At 36.4% G+C, this 14,225-nt stretch overlaps 1 protein-coding gene across 1 annotated transcript in view; it reads right to left on the bottom strand.

Annotated features, from left to right (window-relative positions):
• Positions 1-13,739, bottom strand: part of APOB (apolipoprotein B) — a 38,267-nt gene extending 24,528 nt beyond the window's left edge. Inside the window, exons 1-14 of the mRNA XM_068937068.1 lie at positions 13,439-13,739; positions 11,664-11,702; positions 9,211-9,326; positions 8,244-8,389; positions 7,040-7,193; positions 6,699-6,854; positions 5,119-5,243; positions 4,851-4,936; positions 3,895-4,114; positions 2,614-2,841; positions 2,314-2,431; positions 2,045-2,191; positions 737-948; positions 99-336 (exon numbers count right to left, since the gene is read on the bottom strand). Of these exons, the coding sequence (XP_068793169.1) occupies positions 99-336; positions 737-948; positions 2,045-2,191; positions 2,314-2,431; positions 2,614-2,841; positions 3,895-4,114; positions 4,851-4,936; positions 5,119-5,243; positions 6,699-6,854; positions 7,040-7,193; positions 8,244-8,389; positions 9,211-9,326; positions 11,664-11,702; positions 13,439-13,496 (2,043 nt within the window). The 5' untranslated portion in view covers positions 13,497-13,739. The remainder of the gene's footprint in view (positions 1-98; positions 337-736; positions 949-2,044; positions 2,192-2,313; positions 2,432-2,613; positions 2,842-3,894; positions 4,115-4,850; positions 4,937-5,118; positions 5,244-6,698; positions 6,855-7,039; positions 7,194-8,243; positions 8,390-9,210; positions 9,327-11,663; positions 11,703-13,438) is intronic.
• Between the last annotated feature and the right edge of the window lie 486 nt (positions 13,740-14,225).

Raw genomic sequence — 14,225 nt, 5'->3', positions numbered from 1 at the left:
AAAGTTTGTGAAAATAATACATTATTCACAGAAAGTTGTTAAAAGCGAACAGCAATGAGAAAGGCAAGAGCTGAATAATAGCAAATTTTTTTTTATACCTCAAAGATATCACTTTCGTGAAATCCATACATATTCAGGGTGGTTTTTAGCATAGTCTCCTTAGGAACATAAGTGTTTGGATCAAATATCACATTTCCTTCTACTTTGGCAGAGATGGGATCAACTCCAGGTAAAGAAACTTTTTTGGAAATCTGATAATTCTGTGAGAATTTTCTGAAATCGCTGGCTGTTGGAACCTGGTTTCCTTTCAGGGCTTCTTCCACTCTGCTCTTCAGACTAGGAAATAGAACAGTAAAGCAAATGTGATTAGTATATGTACCAAAAAGCACTTAGCCCTGGTTCTGAGATATCCTGTGTTGTCCGTAGACATTTATACAACTGAGGTGATCGCAAATGGCTAGCTCTCCACACATTTTAACAGTGAAAATAAGACTAAGGGTAAGACTTAAGTGGTCACTGCTCTGACAAAGCCACAGATTCACCCAGCTGATGTTCTTGTTCTTTTTTGTAGCCAGGTTACGTCAGTTAATTTTTTTTCAAACAATGGAAATAAACATGGAAACAAACAAAAAATAGCAAAAAATGCACTGCCAGGCAAAAAAATGCACTACCACTGCAATTAGGACCGGAACTTTGTTATTCCTATGTGAGCAGTATATCATTTAATTTTACTTACTCTTCAATGCCTACTTCTTCAGAGTCTAGGATGTTGGCAATGTGTGAGGCAACAAAGCTTTTCACTTGTTCATTCTTCTCCTTTGTGAGGACTCTCACAATCTTGGTGAGATCACTTTGAGAAGGACTTTTCATCAGTATGAGATAAGCTGCCAGACGTTTGTCAGTAGGTGCATCCCCTTCATGGAATGCTTTCAGAAGTGCTGAACGGTCCTGTATTAAACAGAGGAAGGTACATTTTGCACTGACGAGTTGGCTAGTAGACGATATTGCCAAAATCTTTTTGGACTATATTGAGTCAAATGATTTCCAGAATGATATTGATGCATTTTTTTTTCAGGATTACATAACCACAAAGGCCTTCATTTCTGTAACTGACCAAAAGTGTTTTGTTGATATTATTTTGATAAAGTTTGATATAAATTTTTACAGAAATTATGGTTTTATTGAAACTGATTTTTTTATCCTGTATCTGGCAGGTTAATTTTTTGTTTAAAATGCTGAATTTTGATTGCTGGAAATAAGATGCTCTGTGTTATGCTCTGCAAAAAATTCTCAAATTTTGGAAAAAAATAAGATCATTCAATTTATGAAAAGAAACAGATCAAATTTTTCTGCTGAAGAAAAATGAAAAGCACAGACTGAAAATAATAAAAGTATTTAATTTTAAAATGCTTTGAATGAAACCTAACCTGATAACCTGAGCTCCAAGTGTTTCAAGGCTCCCAGGTTCCCCAAGCCTCCCTTGTATTGTCTTTTACAGTAGGAACTTTTTGATGTTGAAACTACCTTTTGCCATACTAAGCTGAATTGTTCTGTGTAATGGCACTCATTCTCTACAAGGTGTTTTCATATCACTATAATATAAACCTAAATCTAAGTAGTACAGTAACAATGACAATCAACTGCCAATCTAAAATAGGGAACTGCTTTTTTTTCTCTCTATTTATTTAAATCTATATAAATCTGGAGTAATTCCTTAGTTAATACAACCTTTCAATAAGCAGAACTCCATTTAAGGCACTATTTGACAGATCTAAACTTTCCATTTAAATGGAAGCTATGTAAAGCAGCTACATCTCAAAGGAGCACTAACCACTAAGTCACAAGCCTGCAGAACTTCTCAGATATATGGACGGAAACTAAGTAAACTCATTAAAGGCGTTCTAGAAAAGCTGAGGATAGCTAAACAGGAGATAGTAAAAATATAAATTAATGGGAACATCTTGGTTTATTCACTTTTTTAGGTGAACAGTTAAGTTAAAGTGAACTGAAAACAGTTTCTGCCAGTTTTTGTGATCCAATTTACCTCTTCAGTAATAGTCATTTTCCTGAATGCCTGGATGGCTGCTTTCTGAACTGAAGGTGATGCAGCTTCATTTCTGATACATGTCTTAAGGAAAGATTTCAGGTTGGGTTTAGCTTTCTCCAGTACTGTGCCCATGTTTCCAATAGCCTGTCAATGATGAAAACACAGGAAAATGATATACATTTTTTCTCCACCAACAGGAACACAGTAATACATGTGCAATAATCTAAAATAATAGCATGCATAGGGAAAGAAGCAAACAAAAATACCCGAAGTGTGAGATATGTGAGCTCATCATCCCCAGAGCAATCAGTGCCAAGTAGTGATACCATGAAGTCTGCAACGTCTGTTATTTCCTCTGTCACAGTTATCTTCTCATTGTAGAATCTAAGGGAAGAGAGAAACACTTTGGAAACAAAAGAAGGAAATGCTTTTTTATTAATTCCAAAAGAACAAACTCATGAGAACGACAAAAAATCTCCAGAGAGCAACTACTCTTGGTGTTTATTCTAGGCATTTTAATGCCTTGTTGAGATTATTTTGTAAAATTAGGCACTGTCATTACTCACTTAGTAACAGAATGACTCAAGCTATAAAAAGAAGCTCTGCTTGGCCGATACTGGGCCATGTTAAGAATTTCTCGTATTCTTCTAGCAGTTGGAGAAGGCAATAGTCCAAGGGTGTATGTGACCAGGTCTACCACAAAAGGATTCACATCTCCAGCTCTCAGTATCTGAAGGACCGCACTATAGCACTCTGGAGTCCCACACTGAGTCAGGGCCTGGACTGTGATGGAACTGAAAGGAAAAGAAATGGCTTAGATTAATCCCCAGTTTGCAGCTAACCCTACATGCTGCATGTTTGAAGGAAGCTGAATGTTTGAAAGACATATTCAATGCATTTATTAAGGTGTGTTAATGTAAGTGATGTATACTTATGTGTGCTTCGAAGCAAATTACACCTGCTTATCAAAAAGAAGCTTCTTAGTTTTACAAGCTATGCTAAAAACATGACTAGCTGTGCACAACAAGGAAGTATTAACAACACTATCACTACACAGACATCTTTTTTCTCCAACTACCTCACACTTTCCCACATCCTTAACTATTATAACATATTGAATCAGACTGAGGCTTTAGTGTCTCTACAGACTGAGGATACAAATTATGTGTAAACTGAAATAAGTTCAACTAGGACAGGAACAGCAAGTGTTGGTAGGTGGAGGACTGGGGAAGATGAAAGACTTGTGCCCTCTCATATCTCCAAAAATCTCACTTTCACAGCTGCATTCTTCAGTATAAGTCGGACTTGGAGTCTGGAATTACCATCATTGTCCTTCAGAAAAACCGGACGAATTTTCCGCAGATATTTGGTTGTAATAACTTCTCAGGATTGTATTAGGCATACACCCTCGATGAGGGTGGGGGAAGAAAAAGCCAGTAACGTCTTGGGTTTTAAGCCTATGCTATATTCAACTTCATTTACTTTTATGCTTCAGCTTCTCCAACTAGATAAAGATTTGAGTAGTTAATGATCAAAAAAGACTAGATCTTTATGGAAGGCTAGAACTTTCAGACCTATTGAAATTCTTTTATTACTTCCATATATTTAATGTTCATGTTGTTATTACCATCTGAGTGTTTATGATGGAAAAATACTAAATTCAGATTTTTTTCTCGTCCTTTCCTTGTTTCTGTCTAAATAATTACTATGATATTTACCTTTCCGGAAAGTCAATGTTTACATCTAATTACCCTAATTAAAACCATTTGCAGCAAATCATCAGCTTCAGAATTGATTTGCCATGACACTGACACACTGTATTTGCACAATGCAGTGCTGTAGCATACCTTGAAGTTTCCATCAACTTTGGTACAAGAGAGCCAAGGGTGGCATTGTGTAAACTTCTAAGTCCAGAAACAAATTTGTAAAAGAGTCTTGCTCTCTGCTGGTTCTGCTGGGAGGCTGAAAGTTTTTGCAGTTCCTGGAGAGTTTTCAGAACAGCATCAGCCTGCCTGGGAAATTTTGCATCTGTACTTTCCAAAGCAAGTCCTTTCTCTTCCAGTTCATCTAGCAATCAGAAAAATTACATTTGATACGTCTTTATCAAGAAGGTATGCTCATATTTACCTTCTGACATACACTTAATATAAATATAAACTCTGTAGACTACTTTATACGATAATTGTTAAAAAGTTTAACAGCTGAACAGTTTCTAAAAATAAGAAAATGGAATTTAAATGTAATTCTCCCAAAAGTAGAACAATGACACCTATTTGCATAAATGCTATTTAATTTTTATGAAGATGATTCGCTGACACTTTTTATATTAGCAGGGTTTGATTTTCTAACTTTTAATGAGCATATCTTATGAGAAACGTATCCTATGACTAGGAGTAACATTTGCACACCAAAGAAAGTTATTTCAGAACCAAAGGTGTAGTAATCATGGATCATTTAGATTTGGTAGCTGAAACCAAAAATTGCAGAAAAAGTTATGGCTAACTAAGAATGTATTATTAAACCAATTTCCAAAAAGATTAAAGTTAATTTTCAAGATACACAAAATATTGTAATTAGAAAGATTAAAAAATTAATATGGAAAGATTAATTTAATGAAAATATGAACTATTTTTAAAATGTTATTTTTTCCCCTATTTCCCTCGAATGTTTTCTGACTAAATTTATCAAATTTCATTAAAAATATGAATTGTTTTTTTCTCCTCATATGCATTTTAATGAATTAATTGTTCAAAAAAATGTCCCTGTATTTTTATTTGGCATTTATTCAGAACTGCAGGTGTACCTCCATCAAAATTTCTATTATTGATCTTAGGGGTATCTTCAAGCCTCAGTGTCTGGTTGACTTCCGTCATCACACCATAGCGATTTCTAGTAAACAAAGAAAAATACAGTGCTTTAGTTGAGTCTAAATAGTTTTTAGGGATTATGCCATGCCTGTTGCCTCCTTAAGAACAAAGGGAATACTTGGAGACTAAGTCAGAAATTGAGAGATTACTATTCAAAATGATTATTTACAAAGAAAAGGTAGTGACAAATAGCGTGCAACCTACTTGTATGAGGAAGGCAAAAACAGGTGTTTTTCACTGCAGACAGCATCTCTTACATGCCTTTTCTTTGCATCAATATTGTAATGACAGAATTGAGTGCTCCTCAGAAGGGTAGATAATGGGATGTTCTATAAAATAAATAGTATAACAGTCATTTTGCTGAGTATATGAAACAAACACGTTTTTAAAAGCTGTCATAGTTTTACTTTAATATTAACAATTATAGCATCTTGGAAATGATGGTGCATAACTGGAATCATTCTCATACCCAGAGAAAATTGTGCCAGTGTCAGTTTTTATTCTTAACTCTCTTCACAGGCAAAAATCCCACTGAAATTTTCACTCAGACTTCAGTGAGGTGTTTGCCGTAGTAGTGATTTTATGATTGATCCCCTGCTGCCTGCAGGAAAGGACTCACTCATTTAAACTAATCTGTAATTTTTAGTAGTTCAGGCCCCTTAAAATAGCTGATGTTCTTTACAGTTTCACTGTCTGTAATGTCTGATTACAGACATTCTAAAGATTTCTACAACAAGTTGTAAAAGCAGTAGAAATTACAAAGCGTGGTTTCCAATGGACTTGTATCTTGTGATTCACTGACTTTGAACTGAGGTGAACCAAGGCCGCAGCTCGTGCTTAGCTCTTACTCCATATTAGAGATCCACATGGAAGACGCACGTGCTTTAACTGTAGCAAAAGCACCATCTGAAACAGACCTTACCAGACGCCAGAGATCGATTGACTTATGGAATCAATGTTCTTCTCTGCGAGTTCTTTGGTGTACAATAAAAGCAAAGCACATTGCCTCTGACCTCCATTTAGCTGCCTATTTTCATAAAACTTGCATCAAATAAATATTTTCAAGACTTCTAGAAATGTGGCTGAAAAAGGCCTGTGCATTCAAAAGTTACAGAGTGGAGGTGAATTTCATGCATGCCATTCACAACAGCCCACCTACAGGCCTGGGCACATAACTACAGCGTGATTTGAAATCTTGATTTTTTTTTTCAGGGAAAACACTCAAAAAGCACACATGCCATGATACCAGGAACAAACATGCAAACATTAGTGCAAGCTACCGCGTGTGATCAGTGCAGACACACAAGTGGCCTGAACATGCCTCAGAAACTGGGGCTTGTCAAACCATTCATTTTAGGGCATGTAGAGCCTCTTCCTGTACATTGCGTACACATCAGGGTTCTAGTAGACTACATGGTTTACATAAAATCGGAATATTTTTAAATTTTTGACTCACAAAGCAAAAAATGTGTATGTCATCTGATACATTATTGCACAATCAGTAGTATCAACTGTGATATAGAAAACTGTCTATGAAAAGGTCTCCTCCAAAAATAATTTGTCAAAATTCAAGAGATGAATATGACAGAAGGTCAGTATACTCTTTTTCTCTGCATCTGTTTTTGTCTACTGACTGGCACCAAGACTACACTCTCCTCTAGCGTAAGGGTGCACAAAACCTATTGAAGTTTTTACAAGATAAACATAAAATTAGTAATTTTTTATCATTTTAAGAGGAAGCTGTAAAGAATGGTATATCATAGAATTTTTACAGATATACTTACTAGTCCCTTCACAATGGCGATGGGGCTGACATAATCTCTGATGGGACTGAAGTTGTCACAGGCTTTCAGGTCCCTGTTAATTGAAATATCTTCTGCAACATTTCCTTTTCTAGATTTGAATTCAACTTCACTATCACACTTTCCATATACAGTGTCCTGGAAAGAAGGAAGAAATAAGTATCTTTGTTCATGCTATCCAGCATTTTTTGATCTAGCTGAAGTGCACCTTCTCTCATTTGAATTTTTAAGTCTTCTGAATATGATGTTCAGGAGTAAGGCTACTAGGTGAGGTTCGTTCCATTTGTTAAGGAAAGAAGGTGAATGCTTCTAAAAACGCTTACCATGGATATTGTTTTTACATTTTCTACTGTTTCTGTTGGCACAAGGAGAGCTGAAATGATCCCCCTCTTGAGGTTCAGGACATTCAGAGGTTCATCCTTCTCGGGGTATAGCTTGACTTTGGTTCCTTCCTGAACACTAAATTTTAGCTCATGCCTGTCCAAAAAAAAAGCCTCAACATTAGCATGAAACTATGGTAAAGTCACTAGTGAAAAATATGATATCAGTAAACTCCTGGGCTATAGCTAAAGCATCGTATTTATCTTGGTCTGTCATTGTTTACTATCCATTGTTATTATTAAGTATCAATCATTACTATAAAGCAGGTCTTTCCCTGCAAAATCCTAGCCAAGGACATTCTGATACCACCAGGCTATGTCATCCAGGGCAAGTAAATATCAGGAGCAACGGCTGGAAGTTGGAGTTGCACAAATTCGGACAGGAGATAAGTAAATTTTTAGAAAGAGGTAATTATTAACTACTTCAATAGACCACAAAAGGATGGGAAGAGTCTTGTCTGGTTCAAATCTTTAAATAAAAACTTGATTGTTTTCTGAAAAAAACTTTTTAACACTGTCTCAAACTATGTTGAGATTCTACGTCTTGTGAAACACAAGAGGGAGTGGATTGGGAGGCACTGAAACAAGCATAAAAGTGCATGAGTAAAACACGCACAGACAAGGTGGGGGACTAGTCGGGTGGAGGGAGTAGTGGCAGTAAGTTACGAAAGCAGATAAGTAAGGAAAAGATAAGTTGTATAGGTCATTAAAGATCATGATAGGAAATCTGGACTTCAGTCCAAATGCCTTTCTATTGCACAGTCTTTGTACCATGTCAGCAATGGAAAATAATATTAAAGTGGCAGTAGGTAGTCATTTGAGCATTTGCTTACATGAGGGAACATTCCACATGCAATAGTCTTTCAGGGGACTATACATCAGTCTCTGGATACAAATGATGTAAATGATAAAGAAATTCCAGGTGAAAAGTCTGCATGGAAAAAATTTTACTTGGTAGTAATTGAGAGCTGTGCCAGGTCAGGCCTAAATTATATTACAGAGAGTTCTGCTGTGGAACCAACTTATAACCTGCTGTGTTGACATCAAAATGTGTTCTAAGTCTGGGACAACACAGGCAGAGCAGACTGTAACATTACAACCTGCTAAAAGTTAAGGCTTCGAGTATCAATGAAAGCTGTTTGCTTACCTGGACATGGCATTTGCAAAGTCCTCAGAGTTCTTTGACTTTTTGAGGATGGCCCTTCCCTCAGTGTCAACACCAAATGTCTCCCTCAGGGAGCAATGCATTGTCCTCAGGATGAAGTGGCACAGCTGTGGTACCTCCAGTTCAACCTGAAAATAGAAATATGATATCCTTTTCTCATTATCATGTTACCAAGATCATTCAGTTCCAGTCTTAAAAGCAGTCTTCCCTGATTTTGTTAAGTGTGAGAGCCACGCTGACACCAGTTCTTGGGAAAGATTCCAAAGTTCTCCAAGCAGCTTAAGGTAACTTGAGGGAGAAGGCAGCGAAGCAGTTACTTGCTTGGCTAATGGTATGGAGTAGACTGTATACATTGCAAACAAGCAACCTAGGTTTGGAACTTTATAGTACTACAAACCTTGTACGAAAACTTGAGTAATTACGCTGACTGATGTTTAGACTCTGTCAGAATAGTGTGTGCTAAATAAAAAAATAATTTCCCCAGTTACTCCATTTCAGAAAAAAATGGTGAAAGGAAATTGTGATAGGTATTAGGGCTTATGGGGCCCTTTACCCCTACAGCCCCAATTCTGGCTTGACTGTTACCACCAATGGGCCATCAAGCAGTCTTCATGAAATCATTGAGCTGACTCAGTTCAATCTCTAGATCTGTTTGATGGGCATCATTATTTGGTATACTCAGCCTGGGAGCAAAGTGAACCTGGAATACCAGGTCTTCCCCTCCTCTTTCCCTTAAAACCCACATAAGGACTGAAAAGCATTTGTGAAAGACTTCTGCCATCCTCAGTACATCCTGTCTACAAAACGAAGGACTTTTAGTCTTCAGGATTCTCAAAATTCGAAAGAATGGCCCTGCTGGGAAAAACACTGAAGAATGCTCCCTGGTTGCCATCTCCAACATTCTTAGGTAAACAGTCCCAATGTGTTGTATTTACTTCTCTTTCCTTACCTTGCAGGTGATCTTTGAACCACTTCGAGAATCTGCTGTTCCAGTGACCCCATTTGATGTTTCTGCTTCGTATAAGTATACATATTTCCTGAGGTGTTTAAATCTGGTTGTATCTTCTGCGAATAGAAAAATAAGTGTGTTTTTATGACTTCTGTAGGATATGCCTATGTGGATCCTCACAATACACACTTAGCTCATGTTGTGTGACTAAAATGAATGCCATATATAAGGGAAGTGTGAGAACCATCCCACTCTTTCTTTTTATATTTGCTATAGAAGAGTTTTCAGACAAAGAAGTAATGTCTTCATGTCAGGTGGATACTTCTGAAGTGTAACTTATAGCTCAGACAGAAGTTGTGGGCTGAACAGTTGGGTTTACTACTCTGTGTTACAAGAAGATCTGATAATACGACCCCATTTGGCCTTAAACTCACGCCTCATTAAAATCAGTGACAAAAATAAAGGAAATATAAGATGTGGATAATTAGTAAAACTGTTTTCAAATTGACCACACTGCATTTCAATTGGACCAAACAAATGGGTACTTTTTAAATTGCAAATAAAATGATTCACTTCAGCTCAGACTATTGCATCATAATTCAAATGAAAGGAGCTAATTTATCTGTCACATGGCTAAAACTGAAAGTAAATAAGCACAGAAAGGGAAAGAACAACAAAATTAGCATTCCTCTTTACCATTTCACCCAAATCTAGAGAATATCAACCCGCTCCTGACTGTTCCTGAAATATCATCTACTCTAATGAATTCACTCATTAGATCAGTGAATTTCAGTGGAGTTGAATTTTTAGTAGAGAGAAATTTTACATAGATAAAGAGCATTCAAAACAAAACAAAATCACTAAGTTCTTGAGTAAGAATGAGCAGCAGGCGGTATTTGTAGAGGTGTCTCTCTTTAGATCAAAAGAAGCCCTAAAACCCAAAATGGGTGTTCTCAAAGGGATGAATTTTACCCATGCTGAATCTGTCTCAGTTGCCCTAAGAGGCAATTCAGCTATAATAGTAAATCATACAAGCAAGAATAAATGAGTAACAGAGACATAAAGAAAAGACTATTTTGGCTCAATAGCAAATACAAAGACCTTCTTTTGGTGTCAGGAACATATAATGTAGGGCAAATAACGTCCTCAGGTACAATTCACTCCCATTATATATAGGCATCATTTTAAACAAAGAACAAGATCAGGCATTTTAAGTGATTGTGTTAGAGCAGCTTAGCTGTTGCTCTCTCTGTCCAGACTGGGCAACTCTCTGGGATTACGCTGCTACTGTGATGCTGAGTAAACAATCACTTTCTTAAGTTGCTCCTGTGCAGTTATTTGTGACTGTCTGAACATATTTCAATCCTGATCCACTTTTACAGAAAACAAAGATAAAACCATTTTAGTGTAAACCCACATGGCTACCATCAACTCTGTACAATTTTGCTTGCTCATATCTGCCATGAATGCAGCTTACTTGTTCTCTTAACTTCCTGCTGTCCTGGACTATACTATTATTTAACTGTACATTCTCAGAAATTTTTGCAACACCAGTGTCTACTATACTAAAACTAAAATGCTAATTATTGCTCAATTTCTTGCTTTTTAACAGAAATCAATGGGAAAGGAGTAGGGAAATGGTAAAATTACAAGTGCAAATACCAAAGAATTTATTATATTAAAAATATACAAGAAATTGGCAGAGAAGCCCAGAAAAGTCTTTGGAGTTGATTTAGATAGTTGAAATAAACTTGATTGCCTAGAGGTGGTGCTAAAGTATCCAACAAGGAAAAAAACCCTGAAGATCATAAGGGACAAAGAACAAAACAACTCATCTGATACTTTGACCCTATGGTGGAACATTATGTGTCTAACCAAGCAAGTCAGGGTCAGTTTATTATGAAGACAGGGTATAATGTCAGCATTTCCCGAGTCTCGACTTATTTTAATAAATTGCGGTTGAGTTGATGATTTATGCTACAGGCATTTAGTTAGATATCCAAGTGCAATTCTGTGGGTTTAGCAGCCACTGTGAAAGGTAATCAAAAGTGAGACTCAGCCCAAGTTAAAGTGAAATGTACATAACCTCATTACTCAAGCTTCATAACTGATAAATAGAGATTTCCACAGTAAGGAATTTGTACCTTCGAGAGCACATAAAGAAATCAATAAAGCAATGAAATGCAAAGTTTCTTAAAGAGAGCTTTTTAGACGTTTCCAGCACAGTCTCAACTTTTCAAATCTGAAAAAGTTCCTGAAATTCTGGGCCATGCCTTACGGATTATTACATTTCTAAAATAAATGGCAATAAAGACTTCAGAATACGGCCATCACTTTTGTTTTGGCTATTTCAGAGGAAGAGATTTATGGAATACGAAAAGTCAAGCTTTGAAACATGTATTCAGTTAATATATAAATATAGATAACGAAAGCATATGCAACAAATCACTTACTTGAACAGCCTAGGTTTCCACTTTCAGGTGTTTCTTCTTCTGCAAATAATAAAAACAAGAGTTAAAAGCTGGATAAACAGTTTATAGCTATAAGGCAAAGACTATGGAAATAAAAATGTGAATACTACACTTTCAGTGTAAGATCCTGCCAATTTGTACTAACTTTTGATGTAGTTTGGCACGTGGATGTACATTATTAACATTGATGGTACTGAGTCAAGATTAAAGGGAGTTACTCTAAGTGCCTTGATATTGTGAATTAATAGCTCAGAATAGGATCCTGAGATCATTAAATTAAACTACTTTGATTCAAATTGAGAAGGATCAGCTTCCGGGTTAACAAATATTTTTAAAAGCCCTGGGATGTGTGAAATAGAAAGTTCATAAACGAGAGGCCCAAAAACGTAGAGGTAGACAGATGGAATACACTGTACAACACAGCTGGCTTACTTTAAAGTTTTAGTCTATTTGAACGCCCAGAAACACTGCATAATGGATGAATGGCTATATTTTGCTTTCTATGCGTTTGTAAAATGACAACTGTGATGAGTAATAAGACAGTTCTCTGCTATTAAATCTTCTCTGAGATTTTTTTTTCAGGTAGACAAAATAGAAGAAATGGGAATTGGCAAGAGACAGATAAAAAACATTTATCAATGTTGATGATCAGGACAAATATTTATTTGTTGAATCTTTTGTTTAAAAAAATCAATTTCTGACAATTACTTCGAATATTGAGAGTTTATACTCCTAAGGAAAAGAACATTTATTGGAAGCTCATTCCAGTTAAGAGGGTCTTAAGTCCCATGTGATTTTCTATTTTAAATAAAATATAATAATAATCTACACAATTTATTGCATTCATTTGATGATATGTTACTCTTTGGAACATCACACACGAATGCTGGCACTTTTCAGACTGTTCCCTGTAGACTTTCTAAGTTCCCATACCGGGGATTTTAAGGCTGACCATTCAATATAACAGCACTAGTAATAAGTTAGAAATAAATGCATCCAGTAAAATAGGGTAACATCAGTTCACTCAGTAAAAGGACATTAGTTCAACAAAGGTGTATTTATGATGGATTTGATCTGCATATAAAATCAGACATTGGTTCAGACCTATATAATTGGCCCCTGAGCAACTTTCCTCCTTAAGGCTCCTTAAGTCTTACATAACACTGTAATGTTACATTCTAAAAAGACACTTTCTGGGAAGCAAGGAGATAGCTTACAATCCACTAAATCATATTGATCCAGGCTACATCCTTTCTGATCTTACAAGAAATCTCTACTGGCCTGCTACTTCTACTACTACTGATGACTGTCTCTCTTTAATACATAGTTGTATTTCAAATGTCAGTACCACCTTCCAAATACATTTTATTTTACCACTTCCAGTTTTTTACAGTTGCCACAAAATAGGTTAGCAACAGCTGGGGTAAGTCTGAACTGTAAGTCACAACATCTCCATGGAAGTGAAAAGGATAACTTTATGCAAAAACAAAAAAACAATTAGGCAAAAATAAATTACGAGAATGCCTTATAAATTGCAAAATACATTAAATCTAATCCAAAGTCACAGACAACACTTGCAACTTTTCCTGCATTGGGATCCTCCTATGATTGCCCAGTCCTATAAAGAGAAGAGATGACATCTTTCTCACACTTATCCTCTGTGATTCTATAGTCTATTGTCCTGCTGCATTGTTATAGTTTTAATGGGTTCATCAAACAAAGCATCAAAAAGCACTGATATAAAAGTTGGTACTTACGTGTGAGAACACCACTGCTGAGGAGCAACAAGAGCAGCAAGAGCTGCACAGGGCCCATGGTGAGCCCCGAACCCTCTTGCTCCTCTCCTCTCCTCTGCTTTTCCTTCCCTCCCCTCTTCACCTCTTTGCTAACGCCTCAGAGGCAGAATGAGACTTCTGACTTGGACCTCCACTTATATAGTCTACAGCAAGCAGCTGAGGCAAACGGTTTAGAAAGCTCAGAGCAAATTGCCAAAGGTCCAAAGGTGAGAGTCCTGGATCCTCACTGTGCTCCAGACTGTGCTCTGCTTTGGTTGCTGGGAGTCCCTGAAGGCAAAAGCCTGAACATATACCAGAGATAAGTTATTCTTCCAGTTCATTGTTTTTCTAATTTAACAGAGTTTTTAAAAACAAAATGCCTCAGAGTCTAGCAATCTATTCAAGTAAATTTCCCACGCTTCCATAGGAAAATTTACAATGTATAAATTATAAATTATGGCTGGAAGAAATGATCCCCGCAGCATGCTGTCAGTTTAGAGGTTCAGAGGCTTGAAGGGTATAAATACTTGAGAAAATGAAAGTATTGTGCAGTTGAGACATCTTCCCTTTACAAGGGTAGGATAATGACAGGTTAAGATTTTTTTCTTTTTTTGTACCAAAATTTGTCATGCACCTGCTAAAAAGAATTTTAGATGTCCTTGCAATATCCTGGGAAATCAGATCATGTCTGTGTTGAAACTGATACCTGTATAATTTGATTGTTTCCTTATTTTTAGATTCCATTTTCTTGTCCAATACATATTTGGCA

The sequence above is a fragment of the Struthio camelus genome, chromosome 3 (assembly GCF_040807025.1).
Source record: "Struthio camelus isolate bStrCam1 chromosome 3, bStrCam1.hap1, whole genome shotgun sequence".
Taxonomy (NCBI): domain Eukaryota; kingdom Metazoa; phylum Chordata; class Aves; order Struthioniformes; family Struthionidae; genus Struthio; species Struthio camelus.
The sequence above is the reverse complement of the archived record's forward strand: the minus strand, read 5'-3'. Positions and strand labels throughout refer to the sequence as shown.